The 21,867-nt window shown below is 43.6% G+C and overlaps 2 protein-coding genes across 2 annotated transcripts; both read right to left on the bottom strand.

The window, feature by feature from the left end:
• Positions 1–16,152: 16,152 nt before the first annotated feature.
• Positions 16,153–16,719, bottom strand: LOC145280320 (uncharacterized). Its single transcript, XM_080132090.1, has one exon. The coding sequence runs from the start codon at positions 16,717–16,719 to the stop codon at positions 16,153–16,155; it is 567 nt and encodes a 188-aa protein (XP_079988216.1).
• Positions 16,720–16,992: 273 nt separating this feature from the next.
• Positions 16,993–20,850, bottom strand: LOC145280319 (uncharacterized). The gene has a single exon (XM_080132089.1). It carries the CDS (start codon positions 20,848–20,850, stop codon positions 16,993–16,995), a length of 3,858 nt encoding a protein of 1,285 aa, XP_079988215.1.
• Positions 20,851–21,867: the final 1,017 nt, after the last annotated feature.

Here is a 21,867-nt window from a genome sequence, read left to right as displayed (position 1 = left end):
AATCGCAGATGGGATATATTTTTTAATCTTTTGATTTAAGATTATTCGATTAACCCTCCAAATGTGATTAGAATAATTTGAAGGTAATCCGTTGATTGAAATTAAATTTGGAGAAATCAAATAACTCGACCAGGATGCAAGATGTATTCGTTTTAACCCCGTTTATTTATCTCCAAATACACACACCCACATTTATCTACAAACGGCATATCTGTGTGTGCAAAAGGAATGGAGACCTCTGAAATACGTCTTCGCTGTTTTGCAGACAAAAAAAAGAAAAAAAAAGAAAAAAAAAGAATCATGATTACTCCCAAGTTTTACTATAAAATGGCAACCGTTAAACTTCCTCGCTATGCTTGCTAACTTACTTGTGTCGAAGTGTATATCATTTACAGAAAACTATATATGTTATAAGGTAAAGTCGTTTTATTTTTTTACACTTAAAGTTTCTTTCCTCTGTGTTGTTCCGTGTTGTTAAAAAGAAAAATTTAAGGGTGTCATCAATCTTTATATTAAATCCGGATCAATATTTTATTCATCATAAATAAAGAAAGATGGAAGAGTTCTTAACCTTGTCTTACTACCACCTAACTCACTGGGTATCATAGTGTAAAGATCTTTTGGGATATAGGATTGTCTGTCTGTTCTCCTGGTGGGTGTGAAATATTTTGTCTTTCAACTCTGTTACAGACGTGGCTGTAGGTGAGATCTCCGTGTGTTCATCAAAATATTGAACCAAAAACTACCTCCGCTGGTGTGCTTTGTAAGTCTTCTTTTACAGAATTCCGTATCATAAATAGTATCAAAGGTATATTGTCTTCCCAGTCTGTACTGTTCAGACTAATTGGCAAGGAGGTTTTTAACTGCCTGTGAAAGCGTTCGACTAAACCATCCGAGGATGGATGATATGCCATAGTCTTGATGTGGTTTGTTCCCAGTAATTGATTGAATTCCGCAAAGAGTGTCGATTGGAACTGTGAACCTCTGTCTGTCGTGATGACTGTGGGTACTTCTAAAGTGGCTATCCAGTCCTGAAGTATGGCTCCGGCTATTGTTGAAGCTGAAGTATCCTTAACGGCTATGGCGGTAGACCAACTGCTGAATCTATCGACCATAGTCAGGATGTGGGTGTGTCCCTTTGAAGTGGGTAATGGTCCTACCAAATCGATGTAGATGTTGGTGAATCTAGCATCGGGTGTGCTAAACGAACCCAGTGGTGATTTCGCGTGTCTGTGAATTTTGTGCTTTTGACAAGTTATGCACGTCTTTGTCCAATTTTGAATATCTGTGTTCATATTCGGCCACACGAAACGTTGCGTAATTAGCTTTAAAGTTGCTCTTTTTCCTATTGTGAAGATGTTGGAAAACTTCTGATTGTTTCTTTGCCGTGTCGCAATAAACAATCACTGTACTGAAGGGTACGGGCATTTTTTTGAGTTGCAAGGATGTGTTTTCCTGAACTTCTTTAAGCATTCTGTCTGACTCCTGTTCTTGCGCTATCAATTCCATGCTTAGTGAGCTGGAATTTAGAGAAGTGATCATATCTCTGGATAAGGTGTCTGTGTAGCAGAATTAGCAATAACTGAAATGAGGAGAAATACAGAGCTTATCTCGGATACGTCTGTTGTGTTTCAGGTTGAGCAGAAGAGAGAGTTCCAAGACAGTGTCCATGGGTTTAGCATTGACCCCATGCAATTCTTGTAGAATCGTGTCTACTCTCACGCGATTATGCAAATGGATAATTCCCGGCCGCTATAAAGGCAGGACACTGGAAAGCAGTGAGGTGTGTCCGACAGATTGTGTGTAGGTGGTTCTGGCGATTGGATTGTTCTTTGTGACGAACCACGTATCTGCAAGAAGCAAGTTTTTTTTTTTTTTTCTGCTTCTTTTTTCTCTACGGCTTAATTATGGCCAAGAAATCCCTCTCTTCTAGAGGTGGGCGATACTGACTTTTTCCTATCTGTGTTCCTGATTTTTTTTGCCTACTACATTTTTCTTCAAGCTATTTCGGCACGACTATGGCAAAGGTGCGGATAAGCAGTGATATTATCAAGCTGTTCTCTGGCGAAGGAGACGTTGTAGCGTGGCTGAAAAAAGTGAGACTTGTCACACAGCTTCAGCAGGTGGATGATGTAGCGAGTCTGCTACCTTTATATCTGGAAGGTGATGCACTGGCCCTCTACATGGAAATGGAGGAGGACGATCAAAAGAAATAGACCAGATTGAGGCCCGATTAAAGGAGGCATTTACCGACGACACATTTGCAGCATACAGAAAAATAACTATGGTTAGATGGGCTGGCGAAAGTGTGGATGTTTACGCCAACAAAATCAGGCAGTTGGTTGGATTGGCCGAATTCACAGGAGATGACTTCGAGAGACTCACAAAATTGACTTTCGTCACTGGGTTCCCTGGGGAAAAAATCAGGATGTGGTTGCGGCCACACGCTCACCCAACAACAGGGCCCATAATATTCCTGTTAGTGTGACCTGTTTCAAATGCAATGTTAAAGACTACCTTGCAAGGGACTGTCGAAAATGCAGAACACAGTGTTACTGGTGCAGTGAGAGTGGACACTTAGCTCGGAACTGTTCGGAAAATGAGCAAGGGGAGGACGCATAAGCATCAGTCTCCTTCCCCACCAAGATGCAAACACAACGCTCCAGGTGATAAGCGTGTTGATGAGGTTTGACTTACTTCTAGGGATCGACGTCATAAAAGCTCTGGGAGGTGTCGTTGTCAAGCCTACAGGACCAGTGCGGCTGGGCGACAGGAAAAATATTAAATGCGCAGCCATTTCTATTAATGAACTGGATTTCACCGCCACCTTTCACTATCAAAACCGAACGTGGACCTCATCGTGGAAGTGATCTGAAAACCACCCCCTGAAAGGCTACACAATCGAGTATCAGAATACTCAGTGCTGGCAGAAATTTGTGAAGAATACATGCAGGAGCTCCGCACCTGAATAGATAATGGTGAGGGCGCAGATCTTCCATGTGTCGAGGCACACCGTCCACCAAAATCGATTGAGGGCTGATTACCTTGGTCACCTCACCCTTGCCGAATCTCATGGTACATCGATTTTGCGGTCTTTTGACCCACACACGATCTCCAACCTGGTAAGAGCTGTTCTTGGGGCCTGGGGATGCAATTGCAAGATTGTTCTCCTTTACTCGAACTTCGTATCGATAAATCCTGTTGGCAGGTGCAGTGAAGGGAGATGTGTTGTCTCTTGGTGTGATGTTATACCAGTAGACAGCCTCCTGTATGGGACAGCGCATTCTAGCCGCTATTCGTTTCACTGTACGGTGACATCGCTCCGCTATGCCATACCGGCTGGAGCGTATGCACAACGGAATCGCAAGTGAACTCCCCATTTATGTGCAAATGCTTGGGATGCGTTTCTGCAGAAAGCCGTGTCATTGTCTAAAAGGATTTCATGCCGCAAGCCACGCTCAAGGAACACTGCCTACAACTGATGAATCACGCTTGCCGAGTCCTGCCTCGCCAATTTCCTCCAAATGGAGAAAAGCGATGGACCACAGTCTGTTAGAGTTAAAAAATTGAAAGTTCCATAATGCATGATATCCATTTCTGTTGTGTCTGCACAAATAATTAACAAGAACACGGAAAGTAAAGGTATAACAATAATATATTAGGAAGAGAAATTATATCCATATTTACATGTCTTCAGATATACTTCAGTTGGAGATATTCCGGCAGGTGGCATGTTGCATATCTTACTGGAGGCAACATAGGCGTCTTGCCTATTTGGCGGTCATTGCAGAACTCTCCCGGTATTGGTGATTGATACCTTTATATATCTCACTCACCCACCTATGTTAATTAGTGGGCGTCTCCACAATAATTTCAATTCTCTGCCAATTCTCATTCACTTCCAGTTTCCCTTTTCCATGACCGTTTTAATGGTCGCTTTTGTCGTGGTTGGGCAACTTCTCCTGACAAAGTAGGTAGTGCGTCGCACCCCCGGATGTCCACTACCTTTGTGAATAGCCATGATTTGACTCTCATCCAGTTTATCTGTGTGAACCATGCCTATCACCGGGTCAAGGCCGTTTTTCTTTTTAATTGCTTCAAACCACTGCTGTGGCACTTGTGTCAATTAGTCATCGATGTTTTGTGCTGATGGAACCAGCGTCACGTCCACTGTCAGCTCGTACTCTTCTCGTTCACTTCCATCTTTCATGAGCCCCTTCAGAGTGCTTAGTCGCCTCCTAATAAGCATCTCGCTTGCTGCTTTGGTGCGTACTCAATATGTTGAGAGTCATCTTCAGGTCGCAGCTAACATGCATCTTTCAACACAGTTTCACGCATCTCCAAGGCTGCACCAATTGCTAGGGAGCTAGCATCGCCCCATACATTCAGCTCTTTTCCGTCTACACACCAACTTCCTCGGGCTGGATCGTTCTGCTGCACAGATTCTATGGTTTCAAACATCATACGATGCAGTACGGCGTCCCTTGCTTCATCATCCCAGCCCTTCGTTACCGAACTTACTCTCCTTCTGAGTATTTCACTAGCCACATGAAACCAACCACACACCGGCAAGTGCCTGACAAGTCAATCACACAGGGAAAACATTATTCGTCGCGTAACAATGCTGGGAGCTTCTGGATTTGCATTTCCTTGCTTCCACCGCAGTTCACTGCATTTCATCCTGACCGCTAATCTCAGCACCCGTGCACTGTCCTTCAACCACTCCAAGTTCTTGCACTCCAACCCGAACTGCGCTAGGTGTTTTTTTACACGGGTCGCGGGCACCACGTCTTCATTGACAAAAATGTCATCAATGTAAGCAGATGCTGTGCGGCTTACAACTTCTTCGTGAGATAATACTTCGCTGACAATTGCTCTCATTATCAGGGGAGCCACATTCAAACCGAACCCCAGACGGGTCAGACAGTATTTTTTCCCGTTGATTTCCACAGTCTGGTATGGCCACAGTGTCTCATGGACCCGGACTTGTAGGTATGCTCTTCTGAGGTCCAGTAGAGACACGTTAGCACCTTTTTGTCTCCATTCGTGCAGCTTAGCAGTACAAACATCTGCGTTGGCCGTAAACGCGTCTACATAATGATTTAGCTTCCCGTAGTCCATCACCAGGCACACTTTGGCTGTTCTGCTGTATCACAGCCATCAGGGGAATTAGGCCTTTGGGGGTCCCAATTTATTCTCTGGGTACGGCATGAGCCAACCATTATCTATTCAGGTGCGGAGCTCCTGCATGTATTCTTCACAAATTTCTGCCAGCACTGAGTATTCTGACACTCGATTGTGTAGCCTTTCAGGGGGTGGTTCTCAGACCACTTCCATGATGAGGTCCACGTTCGGTTTTGATGGTGAAAGGTGGCGGTGAAATCCAGTTCATTAATAGAAATGGCTGCGCATTTAATATTTTTCCTGTCGCCCAGCCGCACTGGTCCTGTAGGCTCGACAACAACATTATTCGGAGGAAGAGGAAGACTCAGACAGTACAATGTCTTCTGAAAGGACAGAGAGTATGATGCAGGACGACAGAGAGGATTTTGAGCCATTATAATGCACATACCGAAGAAGTGGAAGCGGGACCACCTGTCTTGCCTTTACGAAGGAGTACCCCACAAAGACGGATACTACCCCCTGCCCTGATTGTGAAACACCACCTATGGAACAGACTGGTGGCAATAACGGTGGTAATGAGGAAGATGGCAAGGAGGAAGTGCTGCGTTAGGTGTTCTCTTATGCGGGTCGCGAGCACCACATCTTCATTGACAAAAATGTCAACAATGTAAGCAGATGCTGTGCGGCTTACAACTTCTTTGTGAGATAATACTTCGCTGACAATTGCTCTCATTATCAGGGGAGCCACATTCAAACCGAACCCCAGACGAGTCAGACAGTATTTTTTCCCGTTGATTTCCACAGTCTGGTATGGCCACAGTGTCTCATGGACCTGGACTTGTAGGTATGCTCTTCGAAGAAGTACCTGACAAAGACAACTGCCCCCCTTGCCCTGTTTGTGATCATGAGATCAGGGGGGAGTGTAGCAGAATTAGCAATAACTGAAATGAGGAGAAATACAGAGCTTACATCGGATACGTCTGTTGTGTTTCAGGCTGAGCGGAAGAGAGAGTTCCAAGATGGCGTCCATGTGTTTTTATTAGCGTTGACCCCATGCAATTCTTGTAGAATCGTGTCTACTCTCGTGCGAGTATGCAAATGGATAATTCCCGGCCGCTATAAAGGCAGGACGCTGGAAAGCAGTGAGGTGTGTCCGGCAGATTGTGTGGTTGGTTCTGGCGATTGGATTGTTCTTTGTGACGAACCACGTATCTGCGAGAAGCGAGTTTTTTTTTGTTTTTCTGCTTCTTTTTTCTCTACGGCTATTACGGCCAAGAAATCCCTCTCTTCTAGAGGTGGGCGATACTGACTTTTTCCTATCTGTGTTCCTGATTTTTTTTGCCTACTACATTTTTCTTCAGTCTCCTACAATGTTCTCCTGGCCCTTCATGTATCTTATATCCGTGGAGTACTGTGCAATGTAATCGAGATGTCTGATTTCTCATGGGCCATATTTGTCCACATGTTTGTGTAGCGCATAAGTTAATGGTTTGTGATCTGTGTAGATCTTGAAATTTCTGCCTTCCAAGATGTGTTTAAAATGTTTAATCGCCAGGTAAATTGCCAATAATTCTCTCGAAAATGTGCTGTATTTTCTATGCGTTTTGTTTAGCTTAGCCGAAAAAAATTATATAGGGGTCATCCCATCATCGGTCAGCTCGTGTATGACCACCCCTATGGCTACGTCTGACGCATCCGTTGTAAATGTGAGTCTGGTATCTTCCTTGTCATTTATGTAAGTCAATTTTGTGAAATTTGCTAGGGCTTTCTTTGCTTGAGTAAAAGCTGCTAAGGCTGGTCCATCTAATGTTAACTGTTGGTTCTTGGTCTTGTTCGGCAACAGCGATGTTAGTGGTGCGAGAATTTCAGAGCAGTTGAGTAAGAATCGCCTGTAATAGTTGATTATCCCAATAAATTGACGGACTTGTCAAACAGAGTGGGCTGTGGAAAATTAGCGATGGCATTCGCTTTTTCGGGTAGTGGTGATATTCTGCCCTCGTCAATCGTGTGTCCGAGGAAGTTGACTTTTGATTGACTGAAGATGCATTTTTTAACGTTTACTTTTAGGCCGTAGTGAGATAATCTCTCGAAAACTTGATCCAGGTGCTGTTTACGTTCATCAAGGTTTTTACTAGCAATCAGGACATCATCCATGTATGCAAATATGAATGGCAATCCTCTGAAAAACTCGTCTATTAAATGTTGGAAAGTTTGACTAGCGTTTTGAAGTCCAAAGAGCATGCGAGTGAATTCATAAAATCCAAATAGCATGGTCAAGGCTGTTTTGTGGATATCCTCCTCTGCTACGGGAATTTGGTAGTATGCCTTCACTAGATCCAACTTCGAAAATGTTGTTGCGTTCTGTAATCCAATCGTGAAATCGTGGATGTGAGCAATCGGGTATCTGTCTGGTGCAGTTTGTGCATTCAGTCTTCTGAAATCACTGCATGGGCACCAGGATGTACTGTTCGATTTTTGCACCATATGTAAGGGAAAAGACCATGCGCATTTTGAGCGTCGGGTAATTCCTGTGCTGAAATTCTTCCTTCGCTATTCGGTATTTATCCGATTTAAAACGTCTGGGGGTGGCGTGGACTGGTTGTCCGGTCATTTTAATGTAGTGCTTAGCACTATGCTTGACCGTGTCTGTGTCCCTGAATGGCTGAAACAGCTGCGGATATTTTGGGAGTAATCAACGGATAAATGGGTCCTCAGGTAGGCTGACCTGTTGACTGGTATCGAGTGGAGAATCCTCTGACCACCAATTTGTTTGGTTGTCTGTTCATGTGTGGTTGGTTATGTCCACTGACATGTTGAATTTCACCAGGAAATCTGCTCCTATTATGGGCGTCGTTACGTTGACTATGGTTAAATCCACATGAAAGTTCGCCTCAAGTCGAGGTTGATGGTCAGTGATTTATCCCCGAATGTGGATATCTTGGTACTGTTTGCTGCTGTCTGAGTCGTAATCTTCTAACTGGTCAGTGGTGGAAGTACGCTTATTTCGGCGCCAGTCTCTATAAGAAAATTATATCCATGGGTGCTGTCACGGATATAGAATAGACAACCTTTTACAGAGTGTCCAGCGATAGTCGTCATCCTTACTGGCGTGAATCCTCGTTTCTCTGTTTTATTCTGTTACTGAAAGAACAAGGGTAGGTATAGCATCGCGCGTTACTGCCGAATTTGCTGTGGTACAAACAGTGTCCACTTGCTCTGTTGCGTTCCACACTCCGACTTCGGCTGACACTCCTTCGTCTATAGGGCGATCTGTTGTGCTGTGTGCGCTGGCGATCTGCCTTTAGCAAATCTTGTAATCATTTGGAAAGCTGGTCAACCATGGAACTCAGCTAAAAACTCTTCGTCTCTTTGTTGCGCATGCTGTTGCTGTAACGAGTTTACTCAACGTGTCTGAAGGTTCTCGTGAATTCGGTCCGCTATTTCTGCCAGTTTGTCAGGCTCTATTTCTTTCGCTGTTGGTGCGAGGATCTGCACTATTGATGCTGGTAGTTTGTCCAGCCACAAACTTCTCATGATGTTCTCCGACATATTGTTAATCTCCCAAAAGGGTGCGCATGTGACGTAACAACTGCGATGGAGTGCGGTCTCCAAGTTCGACTTGAGTGAACAAGTTGTGTAGCATCAACTAGCTCGATAATCTCGTACGTTTAAGATATGCTTCCTTCATGTCTTTGTCTAACGCAAAGCAACAAAACTTTTTGGTTAAAACATCAAGCAGAGGTTCGCTAGTCACAAGTTGAGTTGAGTAGAGTTCGTTGTTCACAACACGAAATACACGTCGACGTTCTCTATTCACATGTCTTAAACGCTTCTCCCACTCCTCCCTGCGACTCGTTTTTTATCATGTTTCGGGCACACCTAATTTGCATATACCACATGAGATTGCTAGAGATCTACACGTGACCGGAGGCTTTAAAAGACAACAACCGCCATCTTGGGCCTCTCTTTTTTTTTTCTTTTTTCTGTCTTTCAGCTGCCGAGACAGATTCTCGCCCGTTTCTGAGGTAAGTCCTCTCTATGTCTATCACACTTCAGCCGGTCGTAAGGGTTTTCTTTTGGTATAGTTTCGAGTAAATCAATTACCTCCTCCACGATGTCGGTAGGTAATTTTTCGACCAGATAAGTGTATTGTGTCCTTTGCGAATAACGCTTGGATTTGGATGAACCAGGACTTAATGTTTTCTGAGTTGAATACCGGGATGTTTAACGATATGGTGGCTGAATATGTTTCTGAATGCGACGAATCAATGGTCTTGTTTCGCTTGATTTAGTCCCGAAAATGATTTGGACGCCTTTAAATTGCCAGTCTCTGGTCTTCAAGGAGTCGGTGTAGACGGACGTCTGCAGTCCCGATTTAAATGGGAAAATAGCGTGATGTGGAACTGTGGGTTGTCGAAGGTGACGTAAAATGGGGGGGGGGGTTCACCTCAAATACACAAACGGAATGTTCAAGAAAGATTATCGCTACAGTCCTCTGTCTCTTCTCTCTTGGCTGGCCGGGAATCATCTCCCAGCACCCAGAAATGAACATCGTTTTATAGGTTCCATCTTCACGCACACACGAGATTATGCGAGAACGGACGAAATAAAAATGCTGGCCGCCATGTTTGTTCTTCCTTTTCTTCGCCTGTACTCACTCGCTGAGCACCCACGGTAAGACTTCTCTTTTCTTGCTTCTAACCACATGCCTCCCTGATCTCAAGATCACATTTCATAGTCTCTCATCCACTGTGGCGGTCGCCTCTCTCTACTTGGCCTCTGAGGTGTCTCGTCCTCCTCCTGTGGCTGCACACTCCCCTCCACTGCTTCGCCCTCAACTGGTCTGACGTCAAGAATGTGCCTCGGGACTCCTCCCACCACAATGTTGTTACTAGTGTTCCTCCCAGTCACGCGACCCCTACTCCATTGTGTGGTGCAGCGCGCCCCCGGTGGCTTCACCCATACCTCATCCCCGAGTTTAATTGTCCCTGTGGCCTCTACTTCTCGGCTTGCCGGCTCCACCCTGGGATGCCTCCAGGAATATGCAAACATTGACAGTTGCGGGACCGTCTCTGGTACTTGTCCCAGTTTAGGCAACATGTTATACCAGAAGACGGCTTGCTCAGGTGAGGTGCCTCCTCTTTCCGCAACTGCCTTTATTGTGCGCTGGTTTCTCTCTACGATCCCGTTGCCACTAGGTCTGTAGGCAGCTCTGAAAAATTGTTGGATCTTCCATTTCTTCAGTACTTCTGTCGCTGCTACTGACTTGAACGCAGTCCCGTTGTCGGTTAACAACTCTTCCACGGGGCCTCGCTCCAAAAACACCTCATCAAAGATTGCCGCTATTTCATTGCCTGTTCCTCCACGTAGCTTCTTCCATAGGGCAAATCGCCCGGGCCCACAGTCAATCATGGTAAGGTAAAGTCCACCCCTGTAATGGGTGACATCGCATGCCAGTCTCTCCCAGGTCCCACTCACCTCCAATTGGCCAGCTTCATGTGTGCTTGGAGCAGGATCAATCGACTGACATCTGTCGCATGTCCTGACCACTTGCCTCACCTGCTCCTTGGTGATTCTTGGGTCGACTTTTTTCACTAAGTACCAAGTCCTCTCTACCCCCATATGGTGCAAATTGTGCAGTTCTCGCACACCAACATCATCTAGATCCGATGCAGCAACAACATCTTTCTTTGGCAACAGCTAACTCTTCTTCACTCTTGTGAGAGCATCTGCTCGGTTCTTTTCAGAAGCCACCATGTCTACGCGAAGCTTCAAACAAAACTCTTGCATCAGCTCAGCCAGCACCCCAAGCCTGCACTTCACTAACATCTCAGCAGTCCCTCTCGTTTTTATCCTTTTTTTGCTTGAAATGAGAGACTTTAGCCAAGCAAACACCGTGGCGGAGTCTGTTTTGATGCAGATGTCACGTAGTCCCCATTTCAAGGCCAGATTGACTCCTTTTATTGTCGCGTCTAATTCCGCCACATTGATGTGACTGACGTCATTCTTTTTCCTCAACCAGGCTGCATCTTCTGCAACTACTCCTCCAATTTCCAAAACGACCCCTGTTGCAATGCTGCTCGCATCGCACCACACGACTCCATCCAATGTTCGCGGTATGTTCCAGGTTCCCCGGACTGGGTCTTGCCGTTCTGCTTCTTTCAGGAGCTCTTCCATCATGGCGACCGTTCTTTCTCCCACCTTATCATTCCATCCTTGTCCTTCGGCGTGTCTCTTTATGTAGCTGCATGCTGGTCTAAGCCAGCTAGCAATGGGGTAATGTCCGATCAACTTTCCGCATATGGAAAAAAGTTCACGTCTGTTGAGCTCCTGCTTCAGTTGTGGGATTTCGTTTCCCCTGCGAAACTCTAGGCCGCCTGACGCACCTCGTTTCAGTTTTAGGCCCAAAGCAGCCCCTCCGTCTAATTTTTCCGGCTCTTTGGCGACCAACCCGAATTTCTTCAAATGAGCCACCACCTCCTTGGCAGTTACCACAGTTTCATTCACCAGAATGTCGTCTATGTATGAGCTCACTACCCCATCTCCCTTTCCCATTGTCTCCAGAATCTTCCTGAGGATAGTTGACATAATCTTGGGTGCCGAATTTAACCCGAACCCTACTCGTGTAAGGCAGTAGGTTTTGCCTTTGTACTTGACTAACTGATATTTCCAGAGCTTCTTGGCAACATGGAGTTGCAAATAGGCAGATTTTAGATCTACCAATGTAGATGCCCCATTCATCTGCCTCCATTCCCTAATGGTCTCACTGCACACATCTACGGTGTCGCCTCCCGTATGGCACTTAACATGGCCGTTCAGCTCTCGGAAATCCAGGACCGGTCTTACTTTCCCTTTAGTTGTTTGCAGAACGGCCATCAACGGCAAAATGCCCGACTCCACATCATCCGTCCAAGGCATCAGTATCCCTTCCTCAATCCATCGGTCGACTTCCTGCTCAAACTCCTTTCTCGCCCCTCCTCTAAGCGAATTTGTGTAGCACGCCACCCTGTTTGTCAGCGATGGCGCTTGATGTTTCCATGCCCACTCCACCGTCCACCGCTCTCCGTCGAATTCGGCTCGGAAGTCCTGATCTTTGATCGACAATTTTCTTTCCTCCCCGGCCTTGTTGATCCCTCTGGGGGCGTTCTCCGTCACCGCGCACTCAGCTAGTCCGAACCTCACATTGTCACATGTGATGGTAACACCTCCAAGGCGGCATATAACATCCATTCCAATGATGGCTTGGACACCAGGCACCAGGCGATCAGTGACAATTGCATAGACCCTCATCCGACGTTCAGCAATATCAATAGTGACGGTCTTCTTCCCTCGACACTTCACTCGCGACCCATCGAATGCCACTACTTCACCCTTCCCTTTCCATCTTCCGACCAGGGTAGTGTGCACCATGGTAGTGGTGCAGCCAGTGTCAATCAGGGCCATAATTTCCCGTCCTTCCACCGCAATCTTCTGTTTGGGCATTTGCTGCGGGTGCGCCTCTATTCTCGAATCGGGGCGGCCGCTGGCGCGTCGGCCTCCCCTCGCCAGTTTCCTGAACTTGTGCATTTTACCGCTAAATGGCCTCTTCGATTGCATTTGTAACACACTGTCCGTTGCAAGAACTTCCTGCAGTCTCTTCTCATGTGTGGTCCCCCGCATTCGAAACATGCGATCCCCGGGTTTGGCAGATTCCTGCCCACATCCTGCTGTACCGTTGCTGTCGTTCCTCCAGGCTCCGTGGGCTGGGTGCTCACTAAAATTTTCGCAGTTCACAGCAGCTCACTCACATCCAGCGTCTCCAACCCCGGTACCTGCTGCAACCTTTTCGATATTTCTTCCGGGAACCCGGTAACAAAAGTCATCTTGACTACGTGACTCGTGGCATGTCCTCTGATGCCCGACAACTCAACCAATCTCCTTATCTCATTCGCATAGACATCCACAGATTCACCAGTCCACCTCTTCTCTTTCAACTTATTAAAGGCCTCGAAAGGCCCCTCTGCGAAAGCTTCGATCAGTCGACCCTTGATGGCGTCTGCATCACCCTGTTCCCGCTCGCTGAGCTCCAAATAGAGGGCCAGTGCGTCCCCTTCCAGAAACAGTGGTATTACTGCGGCCACATCATCCAGCTTCTGAATCCCTGCTACAAGGTCCAATTTTTTAAGCCACACCACCACATCAACGTCGCCATTAAAAGGCTTAATCATATTGCTTAAACCTGCGTTGGCCATCGCCGAAATAGCTTGACGTAAAATGGGGGGGGGTTCACCTCAAATACACAAACGGAATGTTCAAGAAAGATTATCGCTACAGTCCTCTGTCTCTTCTCTCTTGGCTGGCCGGGAATCATCTCCCAGCACCCAGAAATGAACATCGTTTTATAGGTTCCATCTTCACGCACACACGAGATTATGCGAGAACGGACGAAATAAAAATGCTGGCCGCCATGTTTGTTCTTCCTTTTCTTCGCCTGTACTCACTCGCTGAGCACCCACGGTAAGACTTCTCTTTTCTTGCTTCTAACCACAGAAGGAAGTGCGTGTTTCATCTCACGCTCGGGTATAACCAATTTGTAGGGTACAGAAGGACGCGTGTGTCTTATTTCACGGTCGGGTGTCACCAATGTGTAAGGGTTCGGAAGTTTAAGTGAAATTAAATTTCCTCGCCCCAAACAAAATAACAAAAAAAAAAAAAAAGAATAAAACAAAACGACACCTCCTGATTTAAATATACGGCATTTATTTTTTTTAACAAAAACAATAAGGTGAATAAACAAAGGTCCGATCGGTGAAAGTTCTTTCGAAGTCATTATGATTAGAATGCTAGGTGAAAGTCTTTCGTAGAATTAATGAGTTTTGAAGGTTAAAGTCCTGTGTGAAAATTTAAAGTTTATGTTTATCTGGCGAAGTTCGCCTTACTTAAAGAGTCCCACGAGGAAAGTAATTCGAGAAGAGAATGATTTTTTGTTATTAATCTAGATGTGCGGATGAATGCGTGTGTGCATAAGTGATTTTTGAGTGTCTGCGTGTGACGATGTTGTGAACACGAGAGGCTTATTCTCGTTGTGTCGTCGAAGCGAGCAGAGAGGGAAAAGCTCAAATCTCTCAGTAGACGACTGTTTTATACATTTTGGCCGGCTCCAGAGCACGATTGCTACTGCTGATATTTTGCTTTTTGGAAAAGCGTTAAAAAGACAATCTTCTGAATTTGAAGAAATTTTATTATCCACTTTGTCCCGTGGAAGTTAATTCTTCTTAAACAATTAATCGTTACTACTAACTCTGAAACTGAAGGAAAAAATTACAAACAAAAAGAGAAAAAATAGGAGAAACAGAATTTATTAACAAAGATATCTAAAGGAAAGGTTTGTGACCTCTATGGGCTGCCAAAAATGTCCATCTGGCTTACAAGAGTCTTGTAGTAGTAACCAAAACGGGGGAGAGAGAGTGAAGGGAAATAGAAGGAAAGAGAGATAGAGAAGGAGGAAGAAGGGGGGAAAAAGGAGGGGATCACTTACTGGAAGCTTCTGGGCGCCCTTTTACGAAAGGAACATTTAGAAAGTTCGTTTTCTTGTGGGTTTTATTTTTGAGTTTGTGTTGGTTAAAAGTTCCCTTTTTCTTTCTTTTTCCTGGAAATTCGTTTTTCGTAGTCCTTCAGCAAGGTCGAAATTTCTTAAGGCTGAATATTCTGGTGTTTTCGGGTATCTTCGAAAACTTCCCTGCGGCGAATTTTCTGTTCAAAACTTCTATTATCTTTCCTCGATAATAGTATCAGTTTTCAAGTGTCTTAGAAAACTTGGTTCTTCTGTTTAAAACGTCTATTATCTTTTCTCGATAATAGTATTAGTTTTCAAGTGTCTTAGAAAACTAGGTTCTTCTATTCAAAACATCTATTATCTTTTCTCGATAATAGTATTAGTTTTCAAGTGTCTTAGAAAACTAGGTTCTTCTTTTCTACGAATTTAATGTCTCGTCAAGACAGAGTTGTTCAACGCCTTAGTAAATTCCAGGCGTCCCTTTTTATCCGAGACCGACAGTTCGACCGTTCTGGTCTCTTCGAAGCCTTGTTCACAACTGACTATTTTAACTCAAATATCACACACGTGCCTCAATTTAGCGCGAAAACGTCGCATCCAATCAACGGGCATAAGGGAGTCAGGTGACATAAAAAAAGGGGGAAGCCAGGGAAGGGGGTAGGAAAGGGGTTAAGAAGAAAGGAAGGAAGAACCGAAACAGGAGAAAGAAAAGGGAAAGAAAGATAGTGAAAGATAATTTCCACACTCTCCCTAAAAAGAAAAAAGACAAAAAGAAAAAATCCTCAAACAACAATCTAATACCAAACGTATTCTGGATTTCTTTCATTTAAAGGTTTAACAGACCTTACAGGCCTAGACTGAAAGTTTTCCCTGTCCCGACTAGTCCCCGAGCTCAGAGAATTGCCCTCTCCATCGTTAGAAGCTTGGTGAGAATGGGTTATGGAAAGTTCTAAAGGACACAAGTTCCTTAAGGAATGTTCCTGAGTGCTGCCATCACTCCTCCTGATTAAAGCTGACCGAACTAAGCTATCCGACCCAGAAGTTAGATTAACCACCCTTCCCAAGGACCAGTAAGGACGAGGCTTCATAGGGTTTTTTATCAAAACGACATCACCCAGCTTAATCATATTTTCAAAATCAGATTGGTAAAGATCCTGCTTCAACTCCCTCAGACCCAAGAGATATTGTTCATACCATAGCCTTTTAAAACGATTCAAGAATTCATCTCTACATCCCAGACTCTCAATAAGATCTTCTTTACTAGGGGGGTTATTCAGGAAACAATCTTCTTCTAAGGACAAAAACACAGAGTTTTTATGGAAGGGATGCACAAAGGCATTAGGAGTAATCACCTCCAAGCCAGAGTCATCAGAGCAACGATAGGTCAAGGGCCGATCGTTAACAGATCCTTGCACATCTGACAGAACCGTCAAAAGTTGAAAATAACTTAACTTCCTACGTCCTATAACCTTGAAAAGACAACTTTTTACAACTCAAATTAATCTTTCCCACACAGCACCGTACCAAGCAGAATATAAAGGTATCGTTTGGTGTTTGATAAGATGGGCATCAACTGTCCCTCTAAATTCGTCAGACAAATAAACCTGTTTAACAAGGTCACAACCCGCCACAAAGGACTTTGCATTATCCGAATAAATGTGAGAAGGGACCCCATAAAAATTGAAAAATCTCAAAAATGCCAAAACCACAGACTGAGTGGTCATATCAGGCAACAGTTCCAAGTGTATAGCTCGCACACTAAAACAGGTGAAGATTAAAATATACATCTTTTTAGTTTCATCACCTTCATGCACCCACAAATGGCCAGTAAAATCGATCCCGGTGTGCAAGAACGGCTTAACTAAATTAACCCGATGCTTAGGCAAATTTGTAACCTTGGGATATCTAAAGGAAAGAGTGTTATATTTTTTGCAAACGACACAACAAGATATCACCGTTTTAATAGCTTGTCTAGCTTTGGGTATCCAAAATCCCAACATTCTGATTTTGCTAAGCGTAGCAGCAATTCCCAGATGCTTACACTTCAAATGACAATCCATGATTATCAAACTTGTAACATGACAAGACTTAGGAAGCAGAATAGGATGAAGGACTGCATCAGAAAAATAAGTAGATTTACCAATTCTACCTCGTGAGCGAATCAATCCTTCATCATCCAAAAATAAATTAAATTTAGAAACCAAAGGGGGGGCTTCACCGCCATCAGACTTAGACAAATAATCCTTTTCCTTAGAAAGGAACAGTCCTTGTGTCATTCTGAGCAAGTACAATTTCGCCTTAATACTAGAGTCGAGAACAATACCTCTCATTTTTTATATAAATCGGAATACAGCAATCAAAACTCCAATGAGCTTCTTCAGCGAAGAAAATCTCTCTACTTCAATTATATAACTGCCCTGAAAGACAGGTTCACAACCAGTAACTGTACTGATCAACATCTGGCTAGCCGGATTAAGACAATTCAGGTCATAACTAGGCCAGATCAAGTTATCTCCTCTCAACCATTCAGGCCCGAATAACCAACGAGTAAAAATCATTTTAAATTTGTTCAGGGACATACCCCTCGTGACAAAGTCAGCAGGATTGTCATCAGTCTTCACATACTTAAACTTCACTGTCAAACCTTTATCACTAAGATTTTTTACCATCGCTTTTACATCTTTTAACCGGTTACGAGTGAATTGACATTTCGTATGGACATTGTCAGATAAAACCCAGGACAGTACTACCTGTGCATCTACAGCGATAATCACAGAACTGAGCACTTCCAAAGGGAGTATTTTCACCAGAACAGAAATGTGCTTCATGCATAAATATACCGCTAACAGCTCCAAGGTGGGTAAGGTTCTCTTAACAGAGGGAACAACCCTGGCTTTAGCGAATATCAGTCTGGCTTCTCCATGCTGATGTAAATATACCGCGATTCCATAGGCCAGGTTCGAGGCATCACAAAACACTATCAACGTGGCTGAAGAATCGGAAGCCACGGAGTAACGGTCGAATTCAAGCTCCCCAATACGTACCAGATCCTTATACAACTTCTCCCAGTCAACCATAATGTCGGGTGGGACCGGCTGGTCCCAGGATACTTTCAACTTCCACAATTTACTAAGAAGGATCCTACCTTTAATAGTAACAGGGAGCATTAAGCCAAGGGGGTCAAATACAGAGGAATTTACAGACAAAATATCCCTCTTAGAGGATACTGATCTTCCTTCAATGCAAGAACTTACTCGCATTTTGTCAGAGGAAGGGTTATACAAATAGCCCAATACCTTCTCAGTGTCAGAACCGTGGGAGGAGAGACTGTTATCCTGCAACATTCGCTTAGCAAGCACTTCATTGTTGCTACAGCAATTCCTCAAGGAAAATCCACCTTCCCCCATGACAGAAACAGCTTCCAAGTACAGCTGCATCAGAACTTCAGCAGAATTATGAGTTTTCACCAGATTGTCCACATAGAAGTGGCCCAAAAGCATCTCCCTGCAAGGACCAGGAGGGTATTTCTCCACATGATATCGAACCATGTAGCTCAGTATGAAAGGACTGGATACAAAGCCAAATATAAGAGTGTTGTATCTAAAGCAGATCAACTCATTACCCAATCTTAAAAAGAAGCAGAATCTATTTTTGTCACATTCGTCATTCAAACGAATCATTAAAAAGGCCTTCCGAATATCGGCCAGTAGAACATACTGGTTCATCCGAAACCGCAAAAGCAAATCCAGCATGTCAGTGCACATATTGACACCAGAATAAGCGCAGTCATTTAAAGAAGGTTTCCCACCGGTTCTCAAAGAACAATTGAAGACCAGTCTAATCTTGGTCGTGCACTGTAAATCCTGTTTTATCACCGGTCGATGAGGAATCCATACGTATTTGTTAAAATCGGAAGGAGTAACCACAATCCTTTCAATTATTCCTTCCTTTTCTTGATCTAAGAAGACCTGACAATAATCCTCGTACAACCCCTGTTCCGTCAGCTTCTTCGATACGCGATTCAAAACTGACAAAGACACCTGATGATTAGCAGGCACCGATTTTAATTTTTCTTCATTCCAAGGAAAACTGACATAGTAAGAGTTATCTATGAAGCGAATGGAGGAGCGAAAGGACTCAATCATATTCTTATCGAAATCACTGAATTCCTCATCAACAATACCTATGGTTTCCAAACTAAACATTTTTTCTACAGTCCTCTCAACAGAAGACTCCTCAAAACAACTGAACGGATCAGTATACACAGACTTGGGGTTCAACGTAAAATATACATGAGTGAGGTCGCACACAGAGTGTTCCTTGACGACTTGAGCATAATTCAATTCCAACCCCTTTTCCAGGTCTTTGGAAGGAGGAGACCCAAAATCCGCCAGATCACCAAACAAAACCATTCCTTGGGGAAATTCCCACACAAGGCCCTCTCTAAACTCCTTTAAATTCATAGGTCCCCAAAACCTAAGCACGTCCACACCCAGTAAGCCATATACAGGCAAAGTGCCATCTCTCAACTCCGAGAAATTAGCAGCCAATTTGACCTGATGTTTCTTAAGGTCTTCTACCACAGAATTCAATCCGTGAACACGAAACGAAAGGTCCATATCATCATCCACCAAGAACAACACAGAATGGCATGAATTTGGAAACCTCACTTGAAGATTAACTTCCTTCAAGTGTTTAACTTCTTTTCCCAAAAAGGTCTTAATCAGAAACTTACGATCTCTCATGGGAGTATTAATATCAGAAAAGGCATCCAACATTTTTCCAGACAAATAGGATCGCTCACTACCAGTGTCGATAAGGCAGTTGAAAGATACACTTTCACCAGATCCATTGTCGACGGCAACCTCAACAACAGGCAGTAACGAAGAGCTATTCAAGTGCCAACAAGCATTAGAAGCAGTAGATTCACCCCCAACAGAAGGACACAGCACTCTACAGTGACCCTTCTTATTACATAGCCAGCACATTCCATACTCCTTACCCTTGCAAATACATGACTCTTCTGCATGAGAAGGGCTCGAGCACTTGCTACATAAGCCAATCTCCTTACACCTCCTCAACCGGGCAGCATGAGAAGGAAAAAACTTGCAGTAATAACCGTTATGGTTATTGGTTCGGCAAAAATTACACTTAAATCCAATCTTAGTAGACTGGATATGAAAATTTTCCAGTGTGGAAGGTTTTTTAGCATCTGGAGAGCCCATGAACCTAGGGGAAAATGTTTTCTTAGGTATACTAGCCACCTTCCGAGGATATGTTTCCTTATTTTTACAAAACTCAATCGTTCGAAATATTTCCGAACTGTGGTCTAGTATGTCTTCCAGGGTAGGGTAATTATTTCCTATTTTATGTATCAACTCAGACCTAAAAAGAGTGGGCAGCTTACTAAAAACAATATGACTTAACAACTTGTTTCCGGGAGAGTTCATCTCCAAGAAATTTAAACTGAAGGAACTATTTAATTCGTGAACCTGAGCCTTAACAGAATTCAAGAACTTCTTTGCTACTAAATTGTTGCTTAACTTCTCTATACCCAATATATGGGAAAAAACTGAATCCACAATGTTGTCCTTATCTAGAAATTCCGACGCGAGAATGTCGGTGGCTATGCGATAGTTTTCCTCAGATATAGAGAGGTGCCGCACCAGTTGAAAGGCGTAGCCAGACAAATGGTTTTTCAACACAACTAACCTCAGGGCGTCATTTTCTAAGTCCACTACGCTATTTTCGAATTCCCGCTGAAAATTAAGGAAGGCTAATATATCGTTTTCTAAATCCTTTTCACTAAACTTGGGACATTCAATTTTGGGCGTCATCCCCAGACATTTTTCCTTAATAAGAGAGACTTTGTGATTTGCACTATCCCTTACTTCTACCGAAGGCTTGAGTCTAGACAATTTTTCCAAAACCTTCACTCGATGGAGAGCGCAATCCCTATTAAATGCCTTAATCTCCTCATCTTCTGTTCCCTCAATTAAATAGGCATTAATAATTTGCTCGTCTAATAAATCCACTGAAGCAATGTAATCATCTATCTGCTTTTTATATAACGTATAACCTACTTCATTTATTTCATCTAATGAGTCTAAAAACTCAAATACAGTTAAGATTTTATCTCTAATAATCTTTCTTTTTTCAAATAACATTGAGGTAGTGGGAGAGGTAGTCATTTTAGAATACTAAACCCCACCCCTTCTAACCTATCAACGGCTAAATGCTAAACCACTACCCTTTTGGCGCGCGCGCCACAACAACCCTTCTTGGCGCCAAAAATGCCTGTAAAAAAAGGAACAAGAAGCCAAAATGGCCGACGCAGAAACAAAGAAGAAGGAAGGAGGGAGGGGGTACTATCTACGCGATGGACAGCAGCCGGTCATCAAAAAGCCGAGACCAGTTTAGCAGAGAGTAGCTTACTAAACTGGCAGAGTTATTAACTCTATGAGTACCAATTTTTGGCAGAGTGAAGAAATTTTATTATCCACTTTGTCCCGTGGAAGTTAATTCTTCTTAAACAATTAATCGTTACTACTAACTCTGAAACTGAAGGAAAAAATTACAAACAAAAAGAGAAAAAATAGGAGAAACAGAATTTATTAACAAAGATATCTAAAGGAAAGGTTTGTGACCTCTATGGGCTGCCAAAAATGTCCATCTGGCTTACAAGAGTCTTGTAGTAGTAACCAAAACGGGGGAGAGAGAGTGAAGGGAAATAGAAGGAAAGAGAGATAGAGAAGGAGGAAGAAGGGGGGAAAAAGGAGGGGATCACTTACTGGAAGCTTCTGGGCGCCCTTTTACGAAAGGAACATTTAGAAAGTTCGTTTTCTTGTGGGTTTTATTTTTGAGTTTGTGTTGGTTAAAAGTTCCCTTTTTCTTTCTTTTTCCTGGAAATTCGTTTTTCGTAGTCCTTCAGCAAGGTCGAAATTTCTTAAGGCTGAATATTCTGGTGTTTTCGGGTATCTTCGAAAACTTCCCTGCGGCGAATTTTCTGTTCAAAACTTCTATTATCTTTCCTCGATAATAGTATCAGTTTTCAAGTGTCTTAGAAAACTTGGTTCTTCTGTTTAAAACGTCTATTATCTTTTCTCGATAATAGTATTAGTTTTCAAGTGTCTTAGAAAACTAGGTTCTTCTATTCAAAACATCTATTATCTTTTCTCGATAATAGTATTAGTTTTCAAGTGTCTTAG

Source organism: Euprymna scolopes, chromosome 7 (genome assembly GCF_053919585.1).
Source record: "Euprymna scolopes isolate OS-2025 chromosome 7, ASM5391958v1, whole genome shotgun sequence".
Lineage (NCBI taxonomy): Eukaryota > Metazoa > Mollusca > Cephalopoda > Sepiida > Sepiolidae > Euprymna > Euprymna scolopes.
The sequence above is the reverse complement of the archived record's forward strand: the minus strand, read 5'-3'. Positions and strand labels throughout refer to the sequence as shown.